This window comes from Hyaloscypha bicolor (genome assembly GCF_002865645.1).
Source record: "Hyaloscypha bicolor E unplaced genomic scaffold K444scaffold_182, whole genome shotgun sequence".
Lineage (NCBI taxonomy): Eukaryota > Fungi > Ascomycota > Leotiomycetes > Helotiales > Hyaloscyphaceae > Hyaloscypha > Hyaloscypha bicolor.
The window spans coordinates 340,665-357,941 of record NW_020194684.1 but is presented as its reverse complement, the minus strand read 5'-3'; the positions used below and the strand labels follow the sequence as shown (position 1 = coordinate 357,941).

The 17,277-nt window shown below is 26.8% G+C and overlaps 2 protein-coding genes across 2 annotated transcripts; both read right to left on the bottom strand.

Moving 5' to 3' along the window:
* Nucleotides 1–11,274: 11,274 nt before the first annotated feature.
* Nucleotides 11,275–12,791, bottom strand: K444DRAFT_706750 (polysaccharide lyase family 1 protein; the record flags this gene model as incomplete). The annotated part of the gene is made up of 5 exons (XM_024888144.1): nt 11,275–11,816; nt 11,868–12,095; nt 12,143–12,188; nt 12,280–12,463; nt 12,618–12,791. 5 exons carry the CDS (start codon nt 12,789–12,791, stop codon nt 11,429–11,431), a joined length of 1,020 nt encoding a protein of 339 aa, XP_024727889.1. The 3' UTR covers nt 11,275–11,428.
* A 3,212-nt stretch (nt 12,792–16,003) lies between these two features.
* Nucleotides 16,004–16,751, bottom strand: K444DRAFT_482195 (uncharacterized protein; the record flags this gene model as incomplete). Its single annotated transcript, XM_024873017.1, has 3 exons — nt 16,004–16,113; nt 16,214–16,281; nt 16,366–16,751. Coding segments are annotated over 3 exons (564 nt in total), but the record flags the coding sequence as incomplete, so codon positions are not given.
* Between the last annotated feature and the right edge of the window lie 526 nt (nt 16,752–17,277).

Here is a 17,277-nt window from a genome sequence, read left to right as displayed (position 1 = left end):
AAATAGTAAAAAGCAAAAAAGAGCCCTCTATTTTAAAAAGAAAAATACTATCTAAAAAGACTTCTATAACTATATCTAGAACCAAGAAGCAGAAAACTAAGGGTATTAAGTCCGGAGAACTTAATAAAAGTATTTAATATACCTATAAAATATTAGCTAAATAGAAATTAATACTTACTTAATAGAATAAGTATATTTTTAAGGAAATATATAGTAATATTATAGGACCTATCTTTAAATAAGAATACTATAGGATTAATAATAGATTCCTTAAAGCTTCCTATATAATATATACTTAGTAATTTACTAATACTTTCTTTATTAATATATAAGAGATTAAGAATACTCTAAAGATAATTACTAAGATCTATAAAATTACTAAAAATAAGAAGTATATTTCCGTTACTTAAATAAATAAGGAAATATAAGATTTCTTTTTTAAGAACTAGGAAATTAAAAAATATAAATATAAGTATTATATTTCTAATTAATTCTATCCTAATTTATAACTCTAATTCAATACTATAGTCTCTATTCCTAAGTCTAGTACTACTAATTTAGGTATAAATAGCTATATTTATAAGAAGAATTATCTAAAGTAAATTAAGAAGCTTAGTATTCGAGAGCTCTTAATAAAAGAAATAAAAATACTATAGTTCTATCTCCAAAAAGATAATATATTAATATATAGAAATCTTAGTAATAGCTATTTTACCTTAGCCTCTTAACTTTTAATAATAGATCTATTAATATAGCTCGGATTTTATAAGGTATTAAGTAAATATCCTGTCTACCTAATTACTTACCCTTAGCTAGCCTAATACTTTATTCCTAGAAATATTAATTATAATTAGTATAAAGGCAATACTAAAAATCTAACTATTATTAAAGCTTTAAATAGTGAATTTTACCTTAGTAAAAAGTATTAGAATATTAGCTATATTTTCCTTATAGACTATAAAAAGGCTACTACTTTTAATAAGAAGTTTTTTAAAGACATTAATTACTCCTCTATTTCTAATAAATTTAAGCCGGAAATAGCTAAGGAAATAGGTAAGTATTTACTAAAAGTAATAGGAAAAAAGACTCCGAGTATAGTTTATTTAATTAGACAAATAAATACCTTTAGCTAAGTAATCTATAAGTCTGGAATTATGGGAAAGTATTAATTCTTGAATAATATATAAGTTAAAGAATAGCTTAATAATAATTTGCTATTTAATAGGCCTTTTACTATAGTTCCTATAAATCTAATTACTATTAAGAATAGAATATACAAAAATAGAATTTCCTATAAAGTTATTAAAGCCTCTTATTTAGAGCTTTCTTTTCTTATTAAAGATTAATTTAAAAATATAATAGATAATACGAAATTTAAAGAAGCTATCTATTTAGAGTATATTAGTATAATTTATAATATAATTTACTATAATAAGCCCTCTTAATACCCTATAGTAAAGGCAGAAATTAAATAATAATTAAAGGCAAATACTAATTAATATAGAGAACTATATTGGATTTAGTATAAGAATATAGCTAAATAGATTCGGATTACCTTTAAATAAGTTCGGGAATATGAAATAAAACTATTTAAGAATAATAAGTTTTATTTTAGGTATATAGAAGAGAAGTTAGATTAATTAATAGAGAAAGATCCTAAATATTTTATTATTTCGGATTCTAAGTAGGATTTTTCTATTATTTTTGGTATTTAGGAAATAAGTACAAATAAATAGGAGGTCGGATATAATATAGCAGGCCATACTTATTAAAAATTGCATTATTTTAGCGGTTTGGAGGTTTAGGTTATATAATAAAGGCTATAGCCTTTTATATATAACTTGCGGAAATCATATAAGAAAGCTGGTTTTTCTATAGACTTAGAGAAGAATCCTTTATAAGTATTTAATTAATTAAGCTTTTATATACTATATACTATTTATACTTTACTATTTATACTTTTAATTTATTATTTTACTATTAAGTTACGTTTTATACTCTGGTATATTTTATATAGGTTTTTGTCTTATTATAGTTTCTCTTTTATATTAAGAGAATCTATTAGCCTGAATTAGGCTCTTATTACCTCTATTATATTAAAGACTTTAGCTTGCTCTTATTTATTATATAAATTAAGCTTCTTTAAACTAACCTGATTTATAAATAAAAAGGCTTATATAATTAGATTAATAATATAGTCTAGATAGTAAATATACTAGTAATCTATTTTCTAATTCAAGCCAAGTATATTCTTTAGCTTCTTTTAAACCATATAATAAAGAATATTATTTATAGAAGTATTATTATTTATAATAGTTTCAAATTTATTAATAATACTATAATTTTAAAAAACTAGCCAAAAAACTATTATTTAAGCCTTTAAGCTATAGCTAGAAACCTTTTTTAAAGCAAGAAAAACCTTTTATTACTTTCTATTATATATAATAAAATAGCTATAGATTATAAATAAAAGCTATTAATTTAAAAAAATTCAGATATTAAGAAAAATATAAATAAATAAGAATATAGCCTGAAATACTTATTATATAATATTCTAATATTTTTCCCAAGCTTCTTTAATTAAGCTAATAATTCCTGAATAAAAAGTTATAATTTTGCCTATAATAGCTCGGTTTAGTAGTTAGTAAAAGATATGGAATTTTGGCTATTTAATAAGAATATAAAACAAATTTCATATAATAATAAGAGAAATTAAAGCTTTAGTAATAATTAAGCTATTAAGATAGGCTTCCAGGATTTCGGTATTAAGCTTTTCTCTCTTACTTATTCTAGTAGCTTATTAGTAATATTACTTTAATTATAAATTAATTACTATTTGGTTCTTATTTAAAACCTTTTTAATAATAATCTAGTAATAGCCTTTTAAGTGTTTTTTTATATTCTAAATAATAAAAGTACTATATAGTAATTTTTCTGAATTAGTATAATAAGTATAATAAAAATAAGCTTAATTCTTCTCTTTAGTAAAAGAATAATAGTATTTTTAAGCAGGAGATCTTTATTTTATATAATTCTGGGAAGTCAAAATTGATTTTACTAAAGCGGAAGCTAAAAAGGAAAAGTCTAGTTTAGATAAAGAAGATATTTTAAGAATATAATCTAAATGAAATTATAATATGAGGTGAGAGAAGTAAAGAAAGTAAAAATTAAAGAGTATAAAGTAGAAAGCGGTATAAGAATCGATTTAGTATTAATATATATTAATATTAGTAATATCTAAATAATACTATCTAGTATTAATACTATATTAATACCTCAGGTATTATTACTAAGCCTAACTAATATTACTAATATAGGTTCAGATAATATATAAATATACTAAAACTTACTTTTGTCTTAAGCTATTTAATACTAATTATAGGATTATAAGTAGTTTAATTTCAAAAGCTCTATTTCTTAAATAGGGAATTATTTGCTTTTATTTACTAAGTAAAAGGCTTATTATTAGCGAGATAGCTCTAGCTACTTTTTTGTTTTAAACCTTTCTAAAGCCTTAATAACTATAGTAATATAAAATAGATAAAGATAGTATACTAAAACTATACTCTCTAAAACATATACTCTTTTATAAAATATATAATAATAGGGTAATATATAAGTAGTTAAGGTAAGTAAGCTATAAAGTAATACTTATAAGTATAACTAATTCCAAGAATTAATTCTAATAAAAGACTAATTAATACTCTTTTCTAAAGCTAGAAATATCTCTCTATATATTTCCTAGTACTTAGCTAAGCCTATAAAGCACTTTACTTAACTAGGAAATATAATCTTATATAATTCATATAATTCCAATTACTTATATAATTCTAATTACTAGCTTTACCTAAAATAGAAAACTAGATCTATAATATCTAATACCTATCTATATACTATTATATATATTTATTATATTAATTCTTTCTCTAGGCCCTTATTCCTAAGAGGCCTAAAAGAACTATAAATAGCTTTATAAATAATTCCCTAAAACTTTTTCTGGCTATTAGTTTTCCCTAAAAACTCCCTATAATTATTCTATTATTATACTAGATAATAAACTTAAGAATATAGTTTACTAACCCTGCCTAGCTAACTCGTAAATTACTTTTAGTAATTCCTTTTTATAAAAGTAGTACGGGTATAATATATATTATTAGATAAGAAACTCTTCTAATCTTCTAATTAATTTATAAATCCTAACTTAGCCTCTATTTATAAATAAATTATTATTTTATAGGCTTAAAAGCTTAGAAAAGTTAATCTAATCTTCTAGTTTATTTATAAATTTCTTTTTTAGAATTTTCTGGGTATTTCTAGTATAAAGCTAGTTCCGAATTTATAATTATTATTTAGGAAAAAGGTATTATAAAAAAGCCTCTCTTTTCCTACTAACTAATCTTCTTTTTCCTTAATTATAATATTATATCTAGCTTTTTCTTATTTCTTGCCTTTTTTTTTAAGCTTTTTTAAGCTTTATTTAAGTTCCTTTCTAATTCCCTTTTTTACTTTTTTATCTATTAAGATAAATACTTCTTTAAATACTTATTAGTTTATTATTACTTATTTAGCTAATACTTTTATATTCTTAATTTGCTCTTATTATCTTTAATATTCTAAGAATATTACTAAGTTTCCTAACCTTACTTATATTAAGAGTAATAATTACTTAATATATAATTACTATTATTCTAAGAATAAGAAATATAATTCTATAAGTTATAATTTCCTTTATTTATTTCTTATTCTAATATTATTTAAAGTTCTTTAAATATATATAATATAATTAAACTGCCTTTTTTAAGCTATTAATATATATAAATATCTTTTCTATTCTTTATCTAAAAGAAAAAAGGCTATTATTATTTTTTTCTATACTAAATAGTATATATTTCTTATATTAAAGCTATTATTTAAAACTAATAAATTCCTCTAATAATTCAAGAAATAAATTAAGTAATTCTTACTAGCTTAGTATAAATATAAAGTACTTTTAATAATATAATTAATATTCTTTAGTATTAAATAAGCTTATTTCTTTCTTATTTCTTACTAATAACTAATAGCTTTATAAGCTAATTTATTATTTATTTCTCGAGAGAATCCTAATAAGAATAATAATAAGAATAATAAAAAGTAGTTATAAGAATAGAGTATTTATAGAATATAGAAATTAGAGTTTTTAAAGTTCTTAATAATTTTTATATAATTTTTCCAAGAATAAATATATGGTTTTTAATAGTTTCCTAATAAAAGCATTTATTTTTTATGCCTTTATTTAGCTAATAGTATTATAATATTACTCTTTTTTAAGTATTCTTGTAATTCTTGAGTTATATTTTCTAGATTATTTAGTAATTCCTATATATTATTTACTAGTAAATAGCTTTTCTAATAAATAAGATATTTCCTTTCTTTTCTGTCTTTTTTATAGGCTATAATAAATTCTATCTCGAATTCTTTTTTGCCCTTAATCTCGACTAGTTCTAGTTCTATTATAGTATTAGCTTGCAAGTATTATAGTTCTAAGAAAGAAATATAGAAAATATTATAAATCTAATATAATAGTAATAATTTCAAGTAATATATTTATTTATATATTTCTATAACTTTTAGAACTTTAAAGAAGCCGAGATATCTATTTACTAGCTTTATACTAGGTTATAGCTATTAAATGTTCTTTATATAAAATATGACTTTATTATATATATTAAATTCCTTATTAATATATTTCTTATTATAATACTTTTTTTATATATTTATTACTTTTTATTATTATTTCTCTAGTATTTTCCGTTTTACTTAAATTCTTTATATTTTTTCTTATATTACTAGTACTCCTTTTTCTAGAATATTATTTTTAATATATAGTTTAATATTAGAATAAAATTCATATAATATATAAAATAGAGAAATTTTTATTATTAAATATATAAAGTTATTATATGTGAATTCTATAAGAATAAGCTTTATTACCTAATTATCTTACTAATAGCTAGTATAGTACCTTAAGTACTATTCTAGAGTTTAGTTTAGATTCTTTATTTATTTATTAGTTTATAAGTAAAATACTATATTTAGCTATTATTAAACTTTTAAATAGAAATATAGACTTAATTAGAACTTGCTTATAAAAATAGATCTTTTATTAAAGGTTATACCTATAGGTATATTAAAGTCTTTAATAATATAATATATAAATAGCTCTACTAATTTAGGAGCCGAGATTTCCTTAGTAATTAGAATATATTATATTATTTTTATATATTTATTAATAATAATAAATATAGAATTATATATCTTATTATAAAGTCTAGAAAAAATAGTCCTATAATAAAGTCTATAGTAATTTCTTATTATGGCTTAGAGAAAAGGGAAAATGAACTAAATATATTATATAGTAGATATCTTTTTACTTTAGTTTATTAATATATAGGGCAAGTTCTAATATAGTTTTTTATATTCTTTTTTATATTTTATTAGAAGTACTTTTTCTAGAGAATCTCTAGTATCTTACTAGTATTAAAATACCTATTTATAGAATTATTATAATTAGCTTATAATAATTCTTTTTTAAAAACCGGCTTATTTAGTATATAAATAGTATTCTAATATCTTAATAATTTAGATATATTAAGTTCTCAAGTTTTAATAGCTCTAGTAAAGGTTTCTTTTAAGAACTATTTATACTACTAATATTATACTAATAAATTAAGCCTTTAGTACTATAATAGTAGTTTAAATAATATTTCTTTGCCTTTTTTATATACTATTTTGAACCTAGCTACCTATATAGCTAGAATTCGTAATATATACTATTTATAACTAGTTATACTAGTAATAGGCTTAAGTAGTAATATTTCTGGTATTATTTTATTACTAAAATAGATTTCTTTTTTAGAATTTCTTAATATCTTACTAATTAAGAAATATTTATTTCCTCTTTCCTAGGCCTTAAATTATAGTATTATAGAAATAATATAGTATCCTATTATTATTACTTATAGGACTCTTTATTTTATATTCTATAGCTTATTATAAAATATAAGTAATAAAGTATTTTTATTTATATTTACTATAAAATCTAACTTTCTTAATAGCCTATTAGTAAAATTACTATACCCTGGCTAGTACTCTAAAATAAAGTTAAAAATAGCTAGCTTCTTTGCCTATTTTATCTATTAACTATTTAGTTTTCTCTTAATTATAAAATATTTTAGGTTATTATAATCTGTTTTAATAATAATAGTATATTAGATATATACTAGGTAATATTACTAAGTATGAAATACTAGAATAATAGCTAAAAGCTTAGAATTATATATCTTATATCTATTCTTAATTATAGTTATTTTCTTTAATAAAAGATAATAGGATATTACCTGGCTTCTACTTCCTTACTAAAAAGCTAGGAAATTATATCTATAATTATAAATCCTAAAGTATTTATTTCTATATAAATCTTTAAGGCTAGGTTAAAATAATAAAGAATTAGTATTATTATAAATATAATTTATAGCTTCTTAAAAGCCCTATCTGCCTTATTTATCTAGCTAAAATAATATTATAGGTTCCTACTAGTTTTTAATAAATTAGTTAATTCTTTTATTATTTTAGAGTATTTATAAATAAACTTCTAGTAAAAATTAGTAAAACCCAGGAATACTTGAATTTCTCAGATATTATTTTTTAGAGCCGGCTATTTCCTAATAGCTATAATCCTACTAGCTTCTATTTTTATATTATCTGGGCTAATTATAAATTCCAAGAACTTTATTCTTTCTATATTAAACTCGCATTTTACTAAGTTTATAAAGAGCTAGTATTATTATAATTACTTGAGTATATATTAGATTACTATTATATATTATTCTGGATTCTCTAAATAAATCAAAATATTATCTAGATAAATTATATAAATAATATTTATAAGGCCTACTAGTATATAATTAATATATGCCTAAAATATTACTAAAGTATTAGATAGTCTAAAAAATATAATATAATACTTAAAATATCTATAGTATATTTGAAATATTATCTTTTATTTATTACTCTCTTATATTTATAACTAATAGTAAGTATTTTTTAAGTCTAGCTTTATATATACTTTTGCTTTATAAAGTCTATTTATAATCTTACTAATAAGTAATAATAGTATTTAGTTCTTAATAGTAATCTTATTTAGATTCTAGTAATTAATATATAGATATAGGCCGCCTTTTTTCTTTAGAATAAATATAATTAGAATACTAGCTAGGCTAGTAAAATAATAGATCTATTTCTTTTTTAGACTAGTATTAAAATATTTCCGAAGAACTTTAAGCTCTCTTTCTAATAAAGTATATATAGGACTATATAATAATTGAGATTCTAGTTCTAGATTTATATAATACTTTATTATATAGTAATTAGGTAATATATCTATAGCTTTTATAAAAAATACTTAGAAAAGATTCTAATATTTCTTAGGAAATATAATTATCCCGTTAGTAGTAATAATAGTAATTCTTTAGCTATTTATTATAGAATAGATAATTAATAGAAAAACATATGCCTTATATTTTATTATTTTAGTAAACTTTCTAATATTTAGAACTTTAATTTTCTATAATTAAATCTGGTATTTTTATATTATTTCCCTAAAAGAAATTAGAGAATTAATTTAATAAAACTATAAGAATTCAAGTATTATATTAATATAATTCAGATTAAAATTATATAATATAAAATATATATTAGTTTTTCTTTAGTTCCCTAGTATATTCTTAGTAATAACTTTAAAAATATAATCTTTATATAAATAAATTCTTTTTTTCTTTAATAAAAATAAGGAAATTACTTTTAATATTAATAAAATACCTATATCTAAAGCTAATTTTCTCTTTATATAATTAGCTTCTATATCCGAGTTTATTAATATTCTAATTTTTTATTTATCTTTTATTATTTTAATAATAACCTTAATTACTATTCTCGTTTTAGGAGCCTTGCTTTCTATAATATAAATAAGTATAACTATTATAAGGTATACTTGTTTCCTGGCTTCTTTAGTTCTAGATACTTATATACTTTATAGCTAGACTTATTATAGTTATAATAAGTTAGTTTCCCTTAATTAGTGCAAGTAATAATATAATAATCTTCTTTCTAGTAAATAAAGTAAATTATATCCGGTCTTATAAATCCTAATATAAGTATTATATTAGATCCTATTATTATATTTTTACTATTCTAGTTTTATAAACCTTATAATAGAAATATATTTCTCTTTTATTTTCTTTTATTATTTCTTTTTTCTTTTCTCTTATTTCTTTTCTTTTATTATTTTATTAGCTTATTATTATATTTCTATTAAGTAAATAGATTTAAATTATTCTTAATTTTTATAATAATAAAAATAAGCTTTTTTCTTTCTTATAAAGTATTTCCTTAATAATTAATCTTATCTCGAATCTCCTGCCTTAAGTTATTAAATAAGTTATCTTATTCTTATAGTAAATTCATATATCTTAAATTATTTAATAGGCTATTTAAGTAAGATATAAAGCTTTAGATACTCTAGCCTAGCTATTATTTAGTATCCTTAAACTTAATAAGGATATTATTACTATAGCTTTCTAAATTCAAGATAGAATTCTTTATAAATTTAATAAAGATCTCCTAATTTATAGTATTAATACCTACTAATTACTTCCTATATTTCTAGATATTTCTGGCTATATTCTCAAAATAAGAAATATAATATATAATTTTTACTATATTAGTAGCCTAGATAATCCCGCTATTTTTATACTATTTTAACTCTACCTAATAAAAGAAGTCCTAGGCTTCTTTAATACTCTTTTTCCGGTAAGTAGGCAGTTCTCGGGTTTTTAGAGCCCTCTGAACCAAGAATACTACCGGGGATATAATGGGTTCTATACCGGATATCCGAATATCTTTAAGATAACGGATCTAAGCTTCTAGCTTTTCTATATTTTCTCTCTATTATATCTCTATTTCTAACTTAGTAATATAACGGCAAGCCGCCGCTAATTTCTCTGTTATTATTATCCTATTTACTAGTTCTAAGGGCATTTGAGTTCTACTTCCTTCTCCTAATTAGGCAATATAAAGAGTGCTTAACTGGGCGCTTCCCTGGGTACCCGGTTAGGTTACCCTAGCGGTAGCAGAGGCGCTTCTCCTGGTTAATACTCTAGCCATTAATATTTTGTCTATTAATAGCTTAACTACCTTGCAATAAACTACTTCCCAAAGGTTAGATTAATTAGAATATAAGGCATATAATAGCAGGGTAATATATAAGTAGTTAAGGTAAGTAAGCTATAGAGTAATACTTGCAAGTATAACTGATTCCAAGAATCAATTCTAATAAAAGACTAATTAATGCCTCTTTCCAAAGCTAGAAGCGTCTCCCTATATATTCCCTAGTGCTTAGCCAAGCCTGCGAAGCACTTTACTTAACTAGGAAATATGATCCCATGCGATCCGTACAATTCCGATTGCCCGTATAATTCCGATCGCCAGCTTTACCTAAAATAGGAAACTAGATCCACGACATCTGATACCTGTCCATGCGCCATCACGTGTGCCCATTATATCTTCGACCCTATTTTCCCAATTTTCGTTCTTCTTTTTAAGCATTTATTACCGTTTTTGCAGTGTTCTTATCTTGTCTAATCAGAGCGCGTTTCTCGCACAGTAATTACTAAGGCCGGTAATTGGCTAGTTGACAAAACTTGTAAGCGAAAATTGGAAAATAAAAAATCGTGCCTAATAAACTTAAAATTTCTCCTTTATTACTAGTTTTAGTACTAGAATAACTAATCCTATAAATTAAGGAGCTAATTCTCTTTAATTTTAAAATAATAAGAGAAATATTTAATTTAAGGAAAAAAGAAAAGAAATAGTAAAGAAGTAAAGTTTAAGTACTTTACTTAAACTTTATTTATATATTATATAATTACTCTTTTCCTCTTCTTTCCTCTCCTCTCTTTCTTTTTACTCTTTATATTTTTATATTATATAATTATTAAATTCAAAAGAAACATTTTTGGAGCCTAAAATATGTATTTAAGTAATATTAAATAATTAAGTATATATACTTATAAAGAAAAGCAATTAGTAAAAGAAATAAAAGAAGTAAAGAAAGTTTTCTGGTTAATTAAAGGATTATAATATACTAGTTTAATAGAAAGTATATAAGGTTACACAAATTTAAGAAGAAAAAACTAAGTAGTTCTGTTTTAATTAATTTTTAAAATATATAAATATACGACTTTTAATTTTTCAATTTTCGCTTAGGAGTCTTGTCGACTACTTACTATACTATAGCTCGCTAATAGCCTACGAATACGGCTGTATTTCAAGACGTAAAATACCTCAACTCCGCAGCTTTCACCCCGAATCATCCCACAGCACCATCTCCTCAAAGCGTACCGTACCCACCATTACTTAGTCCAGTACTCGCCTGATTGGTATAGATAATCCCCGACGTGCCCAAGGTCTGCACAGTGCTGACGGCGAACGCATCAACCTCGTCCCGTGGCGACGCGCCTGCATTAGCGAGAACGTATGTATACGCATCAGCAGCGGAGCGTGAAGCCATGGCGGCGGAATCGCTCGCCCAAGGCGCGGCCAGCACAACGGCGCTCCCGACCTTGTTCTCCGGCGCGCCGTTAAAGACGCCGTCCTTGCTGGTATCCGCGTAGTTGCCTTTCGCATACACGCTCTGGCCTGCGTTCACTTGGTAGTAGTAGTTGCTGACGCTGGTTGTGCTGGGCCCGGCAATGAAATAATTGTTGATGATATCATGGCTAAACACACCTCCGGTATTGGCGACAGTATAGGCGGCTTGGTAGTTCTACACTATGTTGTTGATGTACTGCGAGTTGGCCTTGGAGAGCGGTTGGCGGTTGTGCCCGCTCACCCAGAGATTGCCGTAGTAGGTGGCCTGGTTGCCCTCGATGTGTGCATCGAACTGTTGGCCGATGGGGAAGGCGATGATGGAGTTGGAAATCGTAATGTTGGTAACACCTACGCCATCGATGGAATCCCATTGCCCATATGCAACAGAACAATGGTCCAGAATGACACTGTCCATCAGTCAGTATCTATTTGTTCAAGAGTTCATATCACTTACTTCGTGGCACCGCCCATGTTGAAGGCGCTTTTCCCAGTGTCAGTATCTAAGTTGCCCTGCCGCATTCGCAAGTCCATATATTCAATTAGCAGCACGCACTGCGTTGTTGCCAGAAGCAACAAATGAAAATCACATACTGCGGATGATGATGTTGCTCTTGTCACTTGCAGAGACTTCTCCGGCCATGATACTAATCCCAGGAGAAGGAGCGGTCTGTCCATTGATAGTGATGGAGGAAGATAGGGACACAGCAGATTTCAAAACAATGTAGCCGCTGACATCGAAAACTATGTTACGGTTAGAGCTGCTCACAGCATCTCGCTGTTCACCATAAGTTAGCCACTACCCGGTGACGGTTTTAGACACAATCCTCTCTTAATTAGTATTGCTTGGAGGGAAGAGAATTGTTCAACAACGGTGGGTCAAGTTTGAAGTAAACGGGGCGGAATATCACATCTGGGGGTCAGTCACTTACAAAAGAGCCAGTGCCAGAATCTGCGAGTGTTGTGACGTGGTACGTGGTCCCGCTGTTTCCTCCGGTTGCAATGACACCGAATCCCATAGCTCCAGCAAATGCATTTTGCGCATTTGCTCTAGAGAAGAGGGCGGCTGCTGCAGAGGCTAAAAGAGAGCGTGTGCTGAGTATCATGGTAACCTCCCTAAAAGCAGCAATCGAGATAATCAAGGAGAAGAAATCCCTTAGTATTTATATTGGCAGATATCCATGATTATTCCGTCAAGAATATCTATCCGGAAAATTTGCGCCATGGCGGTCCGTAGAGTTAGGACTATACCCCGTTTGAATTTCGCTCCAATTGGCTTGGCTTCTGTTTCCCTACGGGGGGGCCATTTCCCTCCAAGAGTGTTTCCCCACATAAACAGGGGTTGTAGATCCAACGGAAAATAAACATGTCTTTGCCCCTGCCTCTTCCCTCTTTTTTTATATTTTTTAGTTCGTATTTCAAGTTTCAAATTAGCTCCACTCCAAGTAAGCCCGCACTATAGGTAAGTAATTAGTCTCTAAGTCGTCAGCGTTATATGACATGGCCTGGTAATGGCAAATCAAGGGAAATTAGATCTTAGCATATTAACTAAGCTTAATTCTCCGACTTCTTTTTTCACACACCTAGCTCTTTATTAACTAATTAAATATCTCATTCTTTCACAATTCTACCGTAAGCTTTTCTATTACTAGGTATTAAAAAATCCCCGTAAATCGTGTCTGTAACTACTAGAAGGGTATTAAAAGTGCATAACTTATTCTTCTCGTTCTTCCGTTCAGGCAATCCCTGTTTTTGCGGGCAAACGTTGCGGCAAAATGCGGCAGGATTAACCGAGATCCAAGGTCAATGCACACTCGTTTCCCACTAAAATCATAGATTTTTAGATTTTAATATTTATATAAACTCGCAATTCTATTAACTTTAAGATTTCTATATTATTGGGTTCTAGCCTCATTTATAAGATTATAATATAAAAACTTTATATTTTAATAAAGTACTTATTTTATATTAAGTTTAAAGTTAAAAATTTATAAAATATAATTTTATTAAATTAGTTATATAAATAAGGCAATAAAATAAAATTTATTAATTTAATATATATAATATAATAAGAAAGATTATAAGCCGAAATAGTTTATATATAATTATGAAGTTTATTTGTATTTCTTTTTAATATAATATTTTAATAATTAAATAATTATATTACTTTAAATAAATTAAAACCCGATTTTATACTTAATATATAATATTAATATTAGGCTTATTTTTATATAATTGTGTTTTATATTTCTAGAATATTAAAGCTTGCTTTTAGCTTTTTTTCTTTAATAAATTCTTTTTATATTAAAAATAACTAGTTTTATTTAAATTAAAGGCCTAGCCTATAAAAAAAATGTATTTTTTTTAAAATACTTGCTTTATAAGCAACTTCTTATTATATTTATATTAATTTACTAAGCTTACTAATAATAGAAATTTTAATATTTTTGAATAAGTAAATAAATAAATATAATAAATATATAATTATTAAATAATTAAAAACTTTAATAAAAGTTATAATATTAGGCTTATATAAGGCATTTATATTAAATTATAAATATTTAATTAAATCAAATATATAAATAAAGTAAATTAATTTAAAATTAATAGAAATAAGCTAATAAGTAATATATTTCTTTAATTTCTTAAAAATAATAAGAGTTTTTTTAATTAAAAAAATAGCCTCAAAATATAATTTATTAAATATATATTATTTAATATATTAAATAAATAATAATATAATAAGCCATATAATTCTTAAAAAATTCTTATAAAGATATTTATAAGTAATAGTATTTTTAATAATAGATTTAATAATAAAAATTAAGGCTTATTAATATATTATAATATAGCAAGCCGTACTTTATAAAAAATCACGTTATTTTAATAGTTTTAAGGTTTTAATTATATATTAAAGGCTGGAGCCTTTTATATATAACTTATAAAAATTATATAAAAAAGCTAGCTTTTTTTTAATAATTCTAGATAATAATTTCTTCTTTATATTAATTAATTAAACTTTTGTAATTATATACTATTTATATTTTATTATACATGCCTTTATTCTTATTATTTTGCTATTAAATCACGTTTTGTGCTTTAATATACTTTATATAAGTTTTTGTTTTATTATAGTTTTCTTCTTATAATATATATAACTTTATTAGCTAAATGTAATAATAGTTTTCCTTATTTTAGTTCCAATTTTACTTTAATAAGAATAATAATATTTAGTAAATATACTAAAACTAAATAATAAAAGAGGAAATATAAAGATTTCAAAGAAAATGACTAGTTTATTATTATATAAGCCTTAGCTTATTTTCATTATAGTTACTTAATATATATTTTAGTTATTTAATAATTATTAAGCAAATATTAATTTATTATAGTTATATAACAAATTAATTTAATTAATTATTCTAATTTAATTAAAAAATCCGAATTACGTTAATTATAATTTAATTTCATTAATTTACTTCTTATATCTTTAGTCTGGGTCCATTTGCATGGGCATTATAAGTATATACCACGAAAGTGACTTCTGAATTAGTAATAAAATCTGTATTTTAATCCAAAAACTTATTGCATTCTACTTTTTTGAATTATAAAATTTCCAGACTTGGTTCCTATTCTATTTTATCCTATTTTGGACCGTTTAGTGTATTCGAAGAGACTAGACCTAACTATTAAGTAGAGCTGAAATGTCGTCAATTTAGGTGGCGGTGGTCGAAGTCATGACGTTGTTGCGTTCAGAGGCATGACTACTCGTTGCTGGTCCATCTCACGCAGGTGCCAGCCGTTTGGTGACTGAGGCTCCATAGAAGTAAACTGGTATTATTGAAATCGTCTCGCTTCTAAGCGGCCTACATGGTGTATCATAATAATTGAATCTTCCCAATTACCAGGTCCCCGATGCTTCAGAAATTTCACATTAAACTATCCCCTTGATAGATTCAACCACCAACGTATTCTCTACCCTGATGCCATTATGCCGATATTGAGCATCCAGGATCTCCGTCTCACTGTTCGAATCGCCATGCAAGTCCTCACTCGCTTCTGAGGGTGATCTCTCCGCCAGTCTTGAATTTGCACTGACATCCGCCTTTGCGTTGAAACCCCGTCGATTCATCTCAGCCAAGTTATACTGCTTTCCAAGTGTAGAATCACTTACATCCGTCTTGTCGCCTTTCCATGCTTTATTTCCTCTGGACTCCGGAAGTCTTGCCATGCCGTCAGTGCGGACAGTCGGGCGAAAGCGCCTTCCAGCACCAGGCAGTGTTCCAAGAGCATAGCTGTGGGTGTAGCTGTTGTTATGAGAAGTGCCGATCCAGGAACGGAAAAGTTGCCAGAGGGTGGATAGAGATGCAGCAGTGATTCCAAAGCCAGTTTCAGCAGTACCCCAGAGGATTGAGACGCTGACTGAATCTGCGAAGGTTTTAGTCTACATTCGCCCCCAGCCGAGCCAGGAAGGAGGCTGGACGAAAGGCGTGATTAACGAGCAGTCAACCGAACGAGTTATACTTACAAAGACTATCCTGATGGTCCTGCAGATCAACGATTGCAGGGAGTCGGACCACAATAGCTACCGCGGCGCTATGTGGCAAACTTAGTTAGGCTTCATCCATATTGATGACCTACGACACAGCAACTTTCGAAGATGGACTGGAGGATACTTACAAAGCTCCAAGTCTTAGCATTATGCAGACCAAAATTTTCGATCTCAAATCCATCTGGACGTTCCATAGTAATATCATTGGTAAGACAGCAGAGTAGACATCAGTTACAGCAGCTGTGAAATTGGTGGCGATGGTGTTTCCTCGAATCGCTGCGGAAGGAACGCAAGATCCTGAACCGGTGCTCTTGTCCCAATACCAGCTGATGGGTTTGCACTGCGCAAGGAGGAATATGATTCCCTGAAATGCTACAGCGATGATTGTGGCCATGGCGACATATATGCTGTACTTATAACCAGGCGAGCTGACGATTCGCAAGAGGGTTACTAAGATCGAAAGTCTAACAAAGACAGCAGCGGTAGAGTACGCAAGGATATTGAAGTAGAACCACTATACCGACCGACACATTAGTCTCAGTGTAGGATAGGAGAGCTTCAGTCGTGGGCAATACTTACCTGGCCAGCCGCTACATACTGCGGATGGCCTGTGATGTGTTCATTCTGGAGACCAATGCCAGCCGCGGCACCTCCTATTACAGTCGTACATTGGCAGACATAGAAGAAAGCTCCAGCAGCCATCAATGCGTCATCTGGCCCTAAGGTCTTGTTCGCTAACCTCATAGACTCTTGCAACAAATGCAATCATGGGGACTACGAGTAACATAACCGTTACCCATATGTCCAGCGGCTGGTTATCTTGGAGGGCCATTCTCATTGGCGGACAATGGCGACTATAGACAAATATGACAGAAACTCTGAGGAGGAAACTAGTATTTTGAAAGCATATGCGTTACCGGCATCCCTTACACAGAAAACTTCAGGGACAAGTACTTATACGTCGAGACCTACCTGCTTCCTCAGAAATCAAGCTTTGCTACATAACCGGACATGCATTGTAAGAGCGCACGCCTTTGCTC